This window comes from Bombina bombina, chromosome 6, assembly GCF_027579735.1.
Source record: "Bombina bombina isolate aBomBom1 chromosome 6, aBomBom1.pri, whole genome shotgun sequence".
In the NCBI taxonomy this organism is placed as follows: Eukaryota; Metazoa; Chordata; class Amphibia; order Anura; family Bombinatoridae; genus Bombina; species Bombina bombina.
In genome coordinates, this window is record NC_069504.1 from 1,025,529,310 (window position 1) to 1,025,544,313 (window position 15,004).

A 15,004-nucleotide genomic window follows, 5' to 3' on the forward strand; every position below is an offset into this window, starting at 1 on the left:
AGATGTGTTCAGGGCATTAAAGCTTTACCTACATGCTATTAAGGATTTTCACCAGTCACTAAGCTTGTTTGTTTTTCTCTGGTAGGCTCAAGGGTCAGAAGGCAATTGCTACTTATTTGTCTTCTTGGTTGAGGAATGTTATTTGGATGGCTTACATAGAAGGTCACCAGCCTCCAGCACGTATCACTGCTCATTCCAATTGCTCGGTATCTACTTGCTTTTCCCTATTCTCGGATATGAACTACTGGGAGGAAAGAAGAAGGAGGAATACTTGAATGCTCTGTTTGGGGTAACTTTGCCTCCTCCTGGTTGCCCGGTGATGTATTCCCATTTGTAAGAATAGGATTTTGTGGACTTTCACTACCAAGAAAGTAAATAATTTATCAGGAAAGAATACATTTTGTTTTTGCAATGTTATATCCTTTTAAAATATTTTTTTCAGTAACAAGAACAGTGTTCAGTCATAAAGAGTAGTGGTTTAAACCCTAGTACAAGTGATACATAGCTATGGTTTATTCACCTTTGTGTTAGTAATTGATAGCCACAGTTTTACCCTCATTGTGTCTAACACAAAGAGCAGTAGTTTAACCCCTATTTCACCAGTAATAGCTAAGGTTTAAACCCTCTTAAAAATGATTTAACCTTCATTGTGCCGGTAATCTAAGTTAGTGGTTTGAATTGATATGAAAGTTAAACCTAAAACTCTATTGCAAGCAACTGGTCACAGCAGATACCTCAACCAGGTCTTTTCATGATATTGTTTCAAAATATGGCCTTTTTAAAAAAAGATCACTTTGAATATTTGCAAATTAGGCACTAAATAGCAGAACTTAGGTGCAAATATGGAAGGGAATGGTCCTATGCTCCTTTAAGGAGTTTAATTAATCAATTCCAAGTCGGATCCTCGTCGATTTCCCCATTCTACCACTTCATGAATGCGTTCAATAATACATCTCAGTTAAAAAAAGATAGTTTTGAAATGGCAGAAAAGCTTTACAGAAGTAAATATAGGGGATATTCAACGGAGTTTGAGTCTTCTCAATAAAACAGGTAGTGTTTTTAATTGGTGAGAAGCACACTTAAAAATGATTCACTCTATTTATATTACACCTGCCAAACTATCGAAATGGTATAAAAAAATAAGTTGTTGCTGGAAATGCTTTGCATAACAAGCGGATTTACTACATTGCATTTGGGCTTGTCCCAAAATACAGCAACTTTGGATGAAAATTAACTTCTGGTTAAGTAGAACTTTAGGTGCGGCGATAAATCTGGGGGCACAACTGGTAGTTTTTCTAGTCAAATTTTCGGAACAATATAAAAATTATAAATGGCTTAATACTATATATTACTAACTAGAAATATAATCTTAAAGAACTGGAAAGTACCCCAAGCCCCCAAGTTCACTGTCTTTAAAAAAGAAATGATTAAGCAATGCATGGTGGAACAATATGCGCTGCAAAATTCTAGTGACTCACAGTTAAATTTCTTTTTTAATAAATGGCTTTTGGTTATACAGTCCTTACCGCAAAATGTACAAAAGCAATTAGCTGAACCTATCAGTCATACAGCTTTCATATTACAGAACATTCACACTGGACATTTCCCGCAGTTTTGGATAGATTAGAGAGGGGAGCCGAGGTGGGGGGAGGGGTTCTCCTTTTTTTTCTTTTTCTCTTCTGACTCTTTTTCTGTTGTTTCTATACAGGTACTTGAGAGCTAAATAATTAAAATCCATTAGTTTTTTCTTTTCTGTTTTTTTTTTTTTTTTTTGTCTCCGGTTTCAGAGGAAATGATCATTCATATAAATTACAAGACATTTTATTTCCTGAGTATCAAGAACATTAATGCTGAGATCAGGGAATGTACATATCTGCATGTTGCTCTTGTTATCACTTCCTAGTTTTTCTTTGCTTTGTATTTGCTTATGTATAAATTTGTCCCTGGTATGTATTACGAGAAAAGTATGTACCTTATTGACTTGTTTGATCACTATTGTACAAATCCTCTGAATATCATAATAATAAAAAAAAACCTCTATTGCATGCACCATAAAGTGGTGACACTGCAAGCCTTATCTATCTGAGGTTTGCGGCTAATGGTTGACACCAATTAAAGTATTCTCCACAGAAAATGCTGTCAGTTGTGTGGCATTATGAAGTAGCCAGGTGCGGCAGTGTAATACTTGGTAATATTATAACATTTTCTGTCATTTATAAGTGTTACTTAAACTATCAAACAAATTAATTGTATAATTTTGCATAAATTGAATGCCAAATATATATATATATATATATATATATATATTTATTTTAAAATGATTAATTTGTCATTTTGCTTGTTTTTATTTCTCTGCATTTCTTGACAAATATCTACAACTACCTTGGAAACAAGTGCAAAGATTAAGCTACTTAGAGATAGTAAATACAAGCAGATTTATCATATGGTTTTGGCATCCGTTTTACTTGCATTGCCATCAGTACACAATCTGTATGAGATCCACTATAAAAAGAAAACAATTTCACAAAATCTAAGATTCCATTGCATCTGCACTGCTGCTGCTTGATTGAACATTGCTTGATGATGCATCAGATAAGTTGGTAACAGTCAGACGCTCTCTGCTTCCAAAAGCCTCTTTCACTGGAGGAACAAAAAAAAAAAAAAAATGAATGACGAGTTAGTTCTTACCATGAAAATAGGAAAAATAAGAAACAAAAATAGAAAGTAAATAAAAAACACAGGAAATTCTTATTTTCTTATTATTTTGGCTAGCGAAGTAAATACAAGTTAGTACAAAAATTTTTAATTTATGCTTAATGGTAAAAAAATAATTTTTCATGATGGTGAAAGTTCACAAATAGTTATGTGCAGGAATATTCCCCCCTGCCAGAGGAGGCAAAAATCCCCCAAACACACCAGAGCTTTAAATCCCTCCCACTTCCCATGATCCTCAATCATACATATAGCCAAATAGGTGAGAAAAAAAAAGAAGCAGGAAAGAAAATCGGGGCAAAGAATCACAAAAACAAGTAATGCTGCCATCTGAAGACAGAAAGGACGGATCTTGTGGACTCTCACCATCATGAAAGAAATTAATTTATCAAGTAAGCAAAGATTTTGTTTTCTTTCATCAGAAGGTGAAAGTCCACAAGTTATCACGAGAACACCAATAGGGGGACAAACAGTGAAGACAGAATGTTCAGGCACTATGGCCCACAATTTTTTTTTGCCAAATCTGGATTTGCACAGATCCTAGTGAGTTGGACTTACATAAGAATAAATGCGGCTCCGGAAAGAAACAAATCCCATGATCAGCTGCCTTCTTCTGCCTTCAGATACCACCTTAGGAAGAAAAGAATAGCTAGTGCGAACAACAGACTTATCCTGATGGAAAAAAAACAGGTTTGCAAGACAAAGCTGAAACCTTAGAAACCTTTCTAGCCAAAGAAATAGCAAGAAAAAAAAAGAATCTTCCAGGATAAAAGCTAAAGGTATTAACCATCGGCTCAAAAGGAGGAGTTTGAAGAAACCTCAAAACCAGATTAAGGAGGAGAAACTCGCCAGAGGGTCCAGAGACCTGTTACAATACTGATGGAGTTTGTGATTTGCCCAACTGATGATGCAGGGCACTTCACTCATCACTAAGGAACTGAGAGTTCTTTCATGATAATTGACATAAGCCTCTGCGGTGACGTTGTCTGAATGGGATCTCAGAAAATATTTGTGTCTGAGATAGGGCTAACTCTGGAGAGCCCTGAATGCACAGAGTTTTAGACTATTTATTGGTAAACTTGCCTCCTAAGGAGACGACTCCCTGCGCTCTCCGAGACCCCCAGACTGCACCACAACCTAACAGGTTGGCAGGCATCTGTGGAGATTACTAAAAATATATATTCTCTTTGAAGATTTATTTTCCAACCGTGACGCTGATGCAACTGAAGTACCATTTGAGTGTAAGAGGGAGCCTGAACCAGAATGTCGTCCAAGTAAGGAACTACAGAAACTCCTTGAGCTACAGACAACAGAGACCAAAATACTTTTGTAAGCACTTAGGGATATCCAAATAAGCATCTTTTAAGTCTATGGTAGACATAAACTGACCCTCCTGCATTAAAGAAAATAAAGTGTGAATCTTCTTCATTTTAAAGTAGGAAGTTTCAGGAAATGTTTTAATATTTTGAGAACTAAAACAGGCCAAAAAGTACCCTCTTTTTCTGGTATTATAATGAGATCTGAATAAAACCCCTGGTTTAATTCTGGAGTTGGAACTGGAGTAATTACTCCCATTAATTCCAGATCTCTCACACAAGCCAAGAAAGCTTGGTCCTTTAAAGGATCTTGAGGCACTCGAGACAGAAAGAATCTTCCCTGAGAAGGACTTGAACGAAAGCTTCCCCTGAGAAGGCCTTGAACGAAAGCTTATTTAATAACGTTGAGAAATTATTTGCAATACCCAGGGATACTGAACAGCTCTCTCCCAAGTCTCCCGAAAGAGACTTAATATGCCCCCCCCACCAGAAAATGGTATGGGGGCCACACACACACCCCTTCATGTGGTCTTGGGAACTGGGTAGACTTCTTGGACGGTTTGTTTTTGGACCAAGAAGAGCTAGACTTCCAGGAGTATCTGAAGCTGCCAAAACTCTGGGAAGAGGGGGAATCTTTCTGAACCTTAGATTGCCGAAAGATACGAAAATGCCCAGCAGATTAGATAAGATAATAAGCTTACCCTTAGAGTTCTTATCTTGGGGCAGAAAAGCTTCCTTGCCTTGGTGACTTTGGCGATACAAGTATCCAGTCCAGGGATAAACAAAGATGGAACATGGAAGAGAAGAGAAAGCAGTCTGTGCTTAGATACCTCAGCAGACCAAGACTTAAACCACAAAGCTTGTCTAGATAAAACGGTTAATGCAGCATTTACAGCATTAATTCTAATCCTTTCCAATGCTGCATTACAAATAAAGAAATGTGCTGTTCTCAGGAGAATTTGGCTAAAGCCAAGAACCCAAAATGTAACACATATAAATTTAGTACAGATGAAGCAAAACATACTTTGTTCACCACAGAATTAACTTCTGCCCAACTTCTAAGCCAACCATGCTAAATTTAAAGCAGCAACATTAGAACAAAAACTTTGTAAAAAGTTCCGAAAAGTGCTATAAACTGCTAGCATAAGGTGTATACTAGGGCTGGGCGATATCGGGGGGGAGAAAAACCATTGCGATTTAAAAAAAAAAAAAAAAAAAACGCGATTTAATTGCAATTTTATTAAAAATTGCTATAACACCTTAATTTAAAAAAAAAAAAAACACGTTAATTTAACACTACAGAATCTTAGTGCGAGCACGATGCCAAGGATCTAAGTCAGGAACAGCATCTACCAACTGAGGGGATTGGTAGACAAGTCCACATTTCACCTGGTCGGCTTGCAACATTTCTCACTGAGAAAAGACCATTCACTACCTGGCTGATAACTCCTTGTCTACCCCTCTCTGAAGACAGGTTACTGCGAAGAGGAACCGGACCTCAGATCGGTTAGAGGATCCCCTTACAATGACAAGTAGAGCCTGTACTTCACGTACACCTCTCCTCACTGGGAAATGTGAGGGATTTTAAGCTCTGGTGTGTTCGGGTGTCTGCCTCCTAATCATCAGGAGGGGAATATTCCCATACGAGATGACTCATCTCTTATAAAAGAAATGTAAACACTGGGTGAAAAATGGCCTCCATTTGACAAAGGTTCGAATCTGAATTGAAACGTTATGGGTTAAGGCCCTACCTGTTTTTTCCTCTTTATGGATTAAAGGCTTATTTTGATTTTGGTTACTGTGTTGCCTGCTTTATTGGTATCACCATTCACCCCTGGCCAGGTTTGGGATACTAGGACTCTGTACAACTCTACTACAGCAGTGCACCAGGCAGTTGTTTACATGGTGTGCTCCACTTTCCTTGTACCGTGTGTATATATATATATATATATATATATATATATACATACACATATATACAGCAAGCATTATAAATATTTATTGTGGCATAAAGTAATTCAATTTATTTATTCCAAAATAAATTGCCCAGTAGAATGTCCTAGTAAAAAAATTGGTTTTCCACCAATCTTTTATTCTGTTGACAGATAACATAAGCATCGAACAACATCCACCCATAAAATAATTTACCATTTATTATCTTCATGTCTGGACAGTAAGAAGGTAAGGTTATATACCCTGGTGGTAAAATTGATCTCTTTAAAGGATAAGTATGAGCCAATGCTTGCAAAAAATATACATTATAAGTACTGGAACATAAAGGAACAGTAAACACCTTGAGATGTTAATATAAAATATTTAGTTATGCACACTAAAACCACTTGTAATATACTTTATTTTGCCCCTTTTCATGTATATAGTATTTTTCATTGCTGAAAAAAAAAACCCAAAGTAGCTTAGACTTAATAGAAATGATTGCAATACACATCAGTCATCATTCTAAATGGATTACCTTTTATTTCTTTTTTAAAACTTAATTGGTGCAGTGTCCATTACTTCATGTTACAACCCTACAAGGCGGCTGTGGTCTCTACAGGAAAGTTTATCTAGCCTGCTGTCATAAAGTAACATGAGCTGGTTTACTATTAAGTTAAGAGAGTAAATAAACAGGGAGTCAGATTTGCCCATGCTCAGAACAGGCAGAATGCAAACTAAATTAACAAGATGTCAGAGAGCCACTGCTCTCAGTGTGATAAGAGAGCTAACATCTTGTCAACTTTCTACATTCTGCCTGTCCTGAGAAAGAGCAAAAACATAATTTATGTAAGAACTTAACTGATAAATTAATTTCTTTCATAGTGGAAAGAGTCCATGAGCTAGTGACGTATGGGATATACATTCCTACCAGTAGGGGGCAACGTTTCCCAAACCTCAAAATGCCTATACATACACCTGCCACCACACACATACTTCAGTTTTAACGTATAGCCAAGTAGTGAGGTGAAAAAAGGAGTAAAAAAGAGGAACTGGAAAAAATAATGTGCTTTTATACAAAAAAATCATAACCACCAATAAATAGGGTGGGTCTCATGGACTCTTGTCACTATGAAAGAAATTAATTTATCAGGTAAGTTTTTACATAAATTATGTTTTCTTTCATGTAAGTGGCAAGAGTCCATGAGCTAGTGACGTATGGGATACAATACCCAAGATGTGGAAATCCACAGAGTCACTAGAGAGGGAGGGATAAAATAACAACAGCTACTTCCGCTGAAAAAATTAAATCAAAAAAATAAATAAGTTTTTTTAAAGGATTACTTTCTGTTATAATTTTTAAGCTAAACAACTAACATATTAAAGTTAATAAACATTAATTAAAACCTACTGACCTATATTTTCTCCAAAACGAAGTTTCATAACGTTCTAAAAGTTATATCTTTTATTTGCCAATGATGTCACGTTATCCTGCCCACTATTTTCAGCACTGAGTGTTCAAAATACTTAAACCAATAACTTTGTGTTTAAAGCGCCATTTTGAAACCTAGGTATTGTAAACGGATTGGTACAGAGCAAAGGATACCCACGGAGTGGGTTTGGAAAACAATTAAATTTACAGACAAGATTTCTGATATACGGTAGAGATATGTTAATGAAATGCTATTGATAAAAAGCGTATTTGGGGTAGTTAGTTAGTAACAGGCATAGATAATATTTACTTACAGTGGCCCTTTAAATTTCAAAAAACTCAAAACATAGGCAAAAGAAATCAAACTGAGACAGCTGCCTGAAGAACTTTTCTACCAAAGACTGCTTCTGAAGAAGCAAATACATCAAAATGGTAAAATTTAGTAAATGTATGCAAAGAAGACCAAGTTGCTGCTTTGCAAATCTGATCAACTGAAGCTCCATTCTTAAAAGCCCAAGATGTGGCAACTGATCAGGTAGAATGAGCTGTAATTCTCTGAGGTGGAGACTGCCCGCCTCCAAATAAGCCTTATGAATCAAAAGTTTCAACCAAGATGCCAAAGAAATGGCAGAGGGTTTCTGACCTTTCCTGGAACCAGAGAAAATAACAAATAGACTAGAAGTCTTTCTGAAATCCTTAGTAGCTTCAATATAGTATTTCAAAGCTCTTACCACATCCAAAGAATGAAGAGATCTCTCAAGAGAATTCTTAGGATTAGGACACAAAAAAGGAACAACAATTTCCCTACTAATGTTGTTAGAATTCACAACCTTAGGCAAAAATGTAAACAAAGTCCATAAAACAGCTTTATCGTGATGAAATATCAGATAAGGAGACTCACAAGAGAGAGTCGACAACTCAGAAACTCTTCTAGCAGAAAAGATAGCCAAAAGAAATAACACTTTCCAAGAAAGTAGTTTAATACCCAAAGAATGCATAGGCTCAAAAGGAGGAGCCTGTAAAATCCTTAAAACCAAATTAAGACTCTAAGGAGGAGAAAAAGGCTTAATAACAGGTTTGATACGAACCAAAGCCTGAACAAAACAGTGAATATCAGGAAGCTTAGCAATCTTTCTATGAAATAAGGAAATAAGACAGAAAGAGCAGAGATTTGTCCCTTCAAAGTATTTGCAGACAAACTCTTATCCAAACCATCCTGAAGAAACTGTAAAATCTGAGGAATTCTAAAAAATGCCAAGAATTATTATGAGAGAAGCACCATGAAATATAGGTTTTCCAAACACGATAATAAATCATAGTGTCAATTACTGAATCAGAGAAACCTCTATGACTAAGAACTAAGTGTTCAATTTCCATACCTTCAAATTTAGAGATTTGAGATCATGATGGAAAAACGGCCCCAGAAACAGAAGGTCTGGCCTTAAAGGAAGCGGCCAAGGCTGGCAACTGGACATCTGGACAAGATCCGCATACCAAAAGCTGTGAGGCCATGCAGGTGCTATCAGAAACATATGAGATTGTTCCAATTTGATCTTGGAGAACACCCTTGGGAGAAGAACTAGAGGTGGAACAATTTAAGCAGGTTGGTAAAACCAAAAAACTGCCAAAGCATCCACCATCTCTGCCTGGGGATCTTTGGATCTGGAAAGATATCTGGGAAGTTTCTTGTTCAAACGAGAGGCCATCAGATCTATTTCTGGAATTCCCCACATCTCAACAATCTGATAAAACACATCCGGATGGAGAGACGACTCCTCTGGATGCAAAGTCTGACGACTTAGATAATCAGCTTCCCAATTGTCTACACCTGAAATATGAATCGCAGAAATGAGACAAGAGTTGGACTCTGCCCAAGAAAGTATTTGTGATACTTCCTTTATTGCTAAGGAACTGCGAGTCTCTCCCTGATAATTGACATATGCCACTGTTGTGATATTGTCAGTTTGAAAATGAATGAAAAGTTCTCTCTTCAATAGAGGCCAAGCCTGAAGAGCTCTGAAGATAGCACAGAGTTCTAAAACATTGATTGGTAACTTCGCCTCTTGAGGTTTCCAAACCCCTTGTGCTGTCAGAGACCCCCAGAAAGCTCCCCAACCTGAAAGACTTGCATCTGTTGAGATCACAGTCCAGGAAGTGTGAACAAAAGAGGCCCCTTGAATAATCTGATGATGGTCTAACCACCAAGACAGAGAGAGCGTTGAATGTTGGGATTTAAGTATATCAACTGTGATATCCGAGTATAATCCCTGCACTATTGATTCAGCATGCAAAGCTGCAGAGGTCTCATATGAAAACGAGCAAAGGGGATTGCATCCGATGCTGCAGTCATAAGACCTAAAACCTCCATGCACATAGCCACTGAAAGGAATGATCGAGACTGAAGGTTTAGACAAGCTAAAACCAATTTCATTCGCCTCTTGTCTGTTAAAGACAGAGTCATGGACACTGAATCTATCTGGAAACCTATAAAGGTGACCTTTGTTTGACGAATCAAGAATCTCTTTTGTAAATTGATCCTACAACCATGCCTGTGAAGAAACGACACTAGTTGTTTCGTGTGAGATTCTGCTAAATGAAAAGACTGAGCTAGTATCAAGATATCGTCCAAATAAGGAAACACTGCAATACCCTGCTCTCTGATTACAGATAGAAGGGCACCGAGAACCTTCAAAAAGATTATTGGAGCTGTTGCTAGGCCAAATGGAAGAGCGACAAACTGGTAATGCTTGTCTAGAAAAGAAAATCTCAGAAACCGATAGTGGTCTGGATGAATTGGAACATGAAGATAAGCATCCTGTAAGTCTATTGTGGACATAAAATGCCCTTGCTGAACAAAAGGCAGAGTAGTCCTTATAGTCACCATCTTGAAAGTTGGGACTCTTCCAAAATGATTTAAAAGTTTCAGATACAGAACTGGTCTGAAAGAATTCTCTTTCTTTGGGACAATGAATAGATTTGAATAAAACCCCAAACCCTGTTCCTGTAGAGGAACCCGGAACAATCACCCCTAAAAGCTCTAGATCTGAAACACATTTCAGAAAAGCCTGAGCTTTCACAGGATTTGTTGGAATATGAGAAAGAACATCTTCTCACAGGAGGCCTTATTCTGAATCCTATTCGATACCCTTGAGACACAATATTCTGAATCCACTGATTCTGAACAGAACCTGACCAAATTTCCTAAAATAATTTCAATCTGCCCCCAACCAGCTGAACTGGATTGAGGGCCGCACCTTCATGCAGTCTTAGGGGCTGGATTTGGTCTTTTATAAGGCTTGGTTTTATTCCAATTTGAGGATGGTTTCCAATTGGAACCAGAGGCCTTAGGGGGAGTAGACTTTTGTTCCTTATTCTGACAAAAGGAACAAAAACTATTAGGAGCCTTAAATTTACCCTTAGATTTTTTATCTTGAGGTAAGAAAACTCCCTTCCCACCAGTAACAGTGTAAATAATAGAATCTAAATGAGAAGCAAATAAATTCTTACCCTGGGAAGATAGAGATAATAATCTAGATTTAGACACCATGTCAGCATTCCAAGATTTAAGCCATAAAGCTCTTCTGGCTAAAATAGCTAAAGACATAGATTTAACATCAATCTTAATAATGTCAAAATATAGCATCAGAAATTAAATGGATTAGCATGCTGAAGCAAAAGAATAATTGCTGGTCAAATCATGATCTTCTACCTACCATGCTAAACTATCCAGCCAAAAAGTTGAAGCAGCAGCCACATCAGCCATTGAAATAGCAGTTCTAAGAATATAGCCTGAATGTAAATATGCTCTTCTAAGATAAGATTCAATCTTCCTATCCAAAGGATCCTTAAAACAAGTACTATCTTCCATAGGAATAGTAGTACATTTGGCAAGAGTGGAAATAGCCCCATCAACCTTAGGAACTTTTCCCCAAAACTCTAACGCCTAGATTTAGAGTTTGGTGTTAGCCGTCAAAACCAGCGTTAGGGGCTCCTAACGCTGGTTTTTGGGCTACCGCTGGTATTTAGAGTCATTCAGGAAAGGGTCTAACGCTCACTTTGCAGCCGTAGCTTTTCCATACCGCAGATCCCCCTACGCCATTTGCGTATCCTATCTTTTCAATGTGATCTTTCTAACGCCGGTATTTAGAGTCTTGGCTGAAGTGAGCGTTAGAACCCTAACGACAAAACTCCAGCCGCAGCAAAAAGCCAGGAGTTAAGAGCTTTCTGGGCTAACGCCGGTTCATAAAGCTCTTAACTACTGTGCTCTAAAGTACACTAACAAACATAAACTACCTGTGTACCCCTAAACCGAGGTCCCCCCACATCGCTGCCACTCTAAAAAAATTTTTTAACCCCTAATCTGCCGACCGCACACCGCCGCAACCTACGTTATCCCTATGTACCCCTAATCTGCTGCCCCTAACACCGCCGACCCCTATATTATATTTATTAACCCCTAATCTGCCGCCCCCAACGTCGCCGCCACCTACCTACACTTATTAACCCCTAATCTGCCGACCGGACCTCACGGCTACTATAATAAAGTTATTAACCCCTAATCCGCCTCACTCCCGCCTCAATAACCCTATAATAAATAGTATTAACCCCTAATCTGCCCTCCCTAACATCACCGACACCTAACTTAAAGTATTAACCCCTAATCTGCCGACCGGACCTCACCGCTACTCTATTACATTTATTAACCCCTAAAGCTAAGTCTAACCCTAACACTAACACCCCCCTAAATTAAATATAATTTTTATCTAACGAAATAAATTAACTCTTATTAAATAAATTATTCCTATTTAAAGCTAAATACTTACCTGTAAAATAAACCCTAATATAGCTACAATATAAATTATAATTATATTGCAGCTATTTTAGGATTAATATTTATTTTACAGGCAACTTTGTATTTATTTTAACTAGGTACAATAGCTATTAAATAGTTAATAACTATTTAATAGCTACCTAGTTAAAATAATTACAAAATTACCTGTAAAATAAATCCTAACCTAAGTTACAATTAAACCTAACACTACACTATCAATAAATAAATGAAATAAACTACCTACAATTAAACATAACACTACACTATCAATAAATTAATTAAATAAAATACCTACAAATAAATACAAATAAACTAACTAAAGTACAAAAAATAAAAAAAGAACTAAGTTACAAAAAATAAAAAAATAATTTACAAACATTAGAAAAAGATTACAACAATTTTAAGCTAATTACATCTACTCTAAGCCCCCTAATAAAATAACAAAGCCCCCCAAAATAAAAAATGCCCTACCCTATTCTAAAATACAAATAGAAAAGCTCTTTTACCTTACCAGCCCTTAAAAGGGCCTTTTGCGGGGCATGCCCCAAAGAATTCAGCTCTTTTGCCTGTAAAAAAAAACATACAATACCCCCCTCCCCAACATTACAACCCACCACCCACATACCCCTAATCTAACCCAAACCCCCCTTAAATAAACCTAACACTAAGCCCCTGAAGATCTCCCTACCTTATCTTCACCACGCCGGGTATCACCGATCCGTTCAGAGGAGCCTCCGAAGTCTTCATCCAAGCCCAAGCGGGGGCTGAAGAAGTCCATCATCCGGCTAAAGTCTTGATCCAAGCGGGGGCTGAAGAGATCCATCATCGGGCTGAAGTCTTCTATCAAGCGGCATCTTCAATCTTCATTCAACCGGAGTGGAGCGATCTTCTTCCAGCCAACGCGGATCCATCCTCTTCTACCGACGCCTACTCGCCGAATGACGGTTCCTTTAAATGACGTCATCCAAGATGGCGTCCCTCAAATTCCGATTGGCTGATAGGATTCTATCAGCCAATCGGAATTAAGGTAGGAATATTTTTGCTGATCCAATCAGCTAATCAGATTGAGCTCGCATTCTATTGGCTGATCCGAACAGTCAATAGAATGCGAGCTCAATCTGATTGGCTGATTGGATCAGCCAATCGTATTGAACTTGAATCTGATTGACTTATTCCATCAGCCAATCAGAATTTTCCTACCTTAATTCCGATTGGCTGATAGAATCCTATCAGCCAATCGGAATTTGAGGGACGCCATCTTGGATGACGTCATTTAAAGGAACCGTCATTCAGCGAGTAGGCGTCGGTAGAAGAGGATGGATCCGCGTTGGCTGGAAGAAGATCGCTCCACTCCGGATGGATGAAGATTGAAGATGCCGCTTGATAGAAGACTTCAGCACGATGATGGATCTCTTCAGCCCCCGCTTGGATCAAGACTTCAGCCGGATGATGGACCTCTTCAGCCCGATGATGGACTTCTTCAGCCCCCGCTTGGGCTTGGATGAAGACTTCGGAGACTCCTCTGGACGGATCGGTGATACCCGGCGTGGTGAAGATAAGGTAGGGAGATCTTCAGGGGATTAGTGTTAGGTTTATTTAAGGGGGGTTTGGGTTAGATTAGGGGTATGTGGGTGGTGGGTTGTAATGTTGGGGGGGTATTGTATGTTTTTTTTTACAGGCAAAAGAGCTGAATTCTTTGGGGCATGCCCCGCAAAAGGCCCTTTTAAGGGCTGGTAAGGTAAAAGAGCTTTTCTATTTGTATTTTAGAATAGGGTAGGGCATTTTTTTATTTTGGGGGGCTTTGTTATTTTATTAGGGGGCCTAGAGTAGGTGTAATTAGCTTAAAATTGTTGTAATCTTTTTCTAATGTTTGTAAATTATTTTTTTATTTTTTGTAACTTAGTTCTTTTTTTATTTTTTGTACTTTAGTTAGTTTATTTCATTGTATTTATTTGTAGGTAGTTTATTTAATTTATTTATTGATAGTGTAGTGTTAGGTTTAATTGTAACTTAGGTTAGGATTTATTTTACAGGTAATTTTGTAATTATTTTAACTAGGTAGCTATTAAATAGTTATTAACTATTTAATAGCTATTGTACCTAGTTAAAATAAATACAAAGTTGCCTGTAAAATAAATATTAATCCTAAAATAGCTGCAATATAATTATAATTTATATTGTATCTATATTAGGGTTTATTTTACAGGTAAGTATTTAGCTTTAAATAGGAATAATTTATTTAATAAGAGTTAATTTATTTAGTTAGATAAAAATTATATTTAATTTAGGGGGGTGTTAGTGTTAGGGTTAGACTTAGCTTTAGGGGTTAATAAATGTAATAGAGTAGTGGTGAGGTCCGGTCGGCAGATTAGGGGTTAATAATTGTAGGTAGGTGGTGGCGACGTTGGGGGCGGCAGATTAGGGGTTAATAAATATAATATAGGGGTCGCGGTGTTAGGGGCAGCAGATTAGGGGGACATAGGGATAACGTAGGTGGCGGCGGTGTACGGAGAGGCAGATTAGGGGTTAAAAAAAAATATGCAGGGGTCAGCGGGGGCGGCAGATTAGGGGTTAATAAGTGTAAGGTTAGGGGTGTTTAGACTCCGGGTTCATGTTAGGGTGTTAGGTGCAGACTTAGGAAGTGTTTTCCCATAGGAAACAATGGGGCTGCGTTAGGAACTGAACGCTGCTTTTTTTCAGCTCAAACGGCCCCATTGTTTCCTATGGGGGAATCGTGCACAAGCACGTTTTTGAAGCTGGCCGCATCCGTAAGCACCGCTG

General features: G+C 37.8%; 1 protein-coding gene across 1 annotated transcript in view; it reads right to left on the minus strand.

The window, feature by feature from the left end:
- Positions 1-1,805: 1,805 nt before the first annotated feature.
- PWP1 (PWP1 homolog, endonuclein) overlaps positions 1,806-15,004 on the minus strand; it is a 229,293-nt gene continuing 216,094 nt past the window's right edge. Inside the window, exon 15 of the mRNA XM_053718754.1 lies at positions 1,806-2,640. Within this exon, the coding sequence (XP_053574729.1) occupies positions 2,531-2,640 (110 nt within the window). The 3' untranslated portion in view covers positions 1,806-2,530. The remainder of the gene's footprint in view (positions 2,641-15,004) is intronic.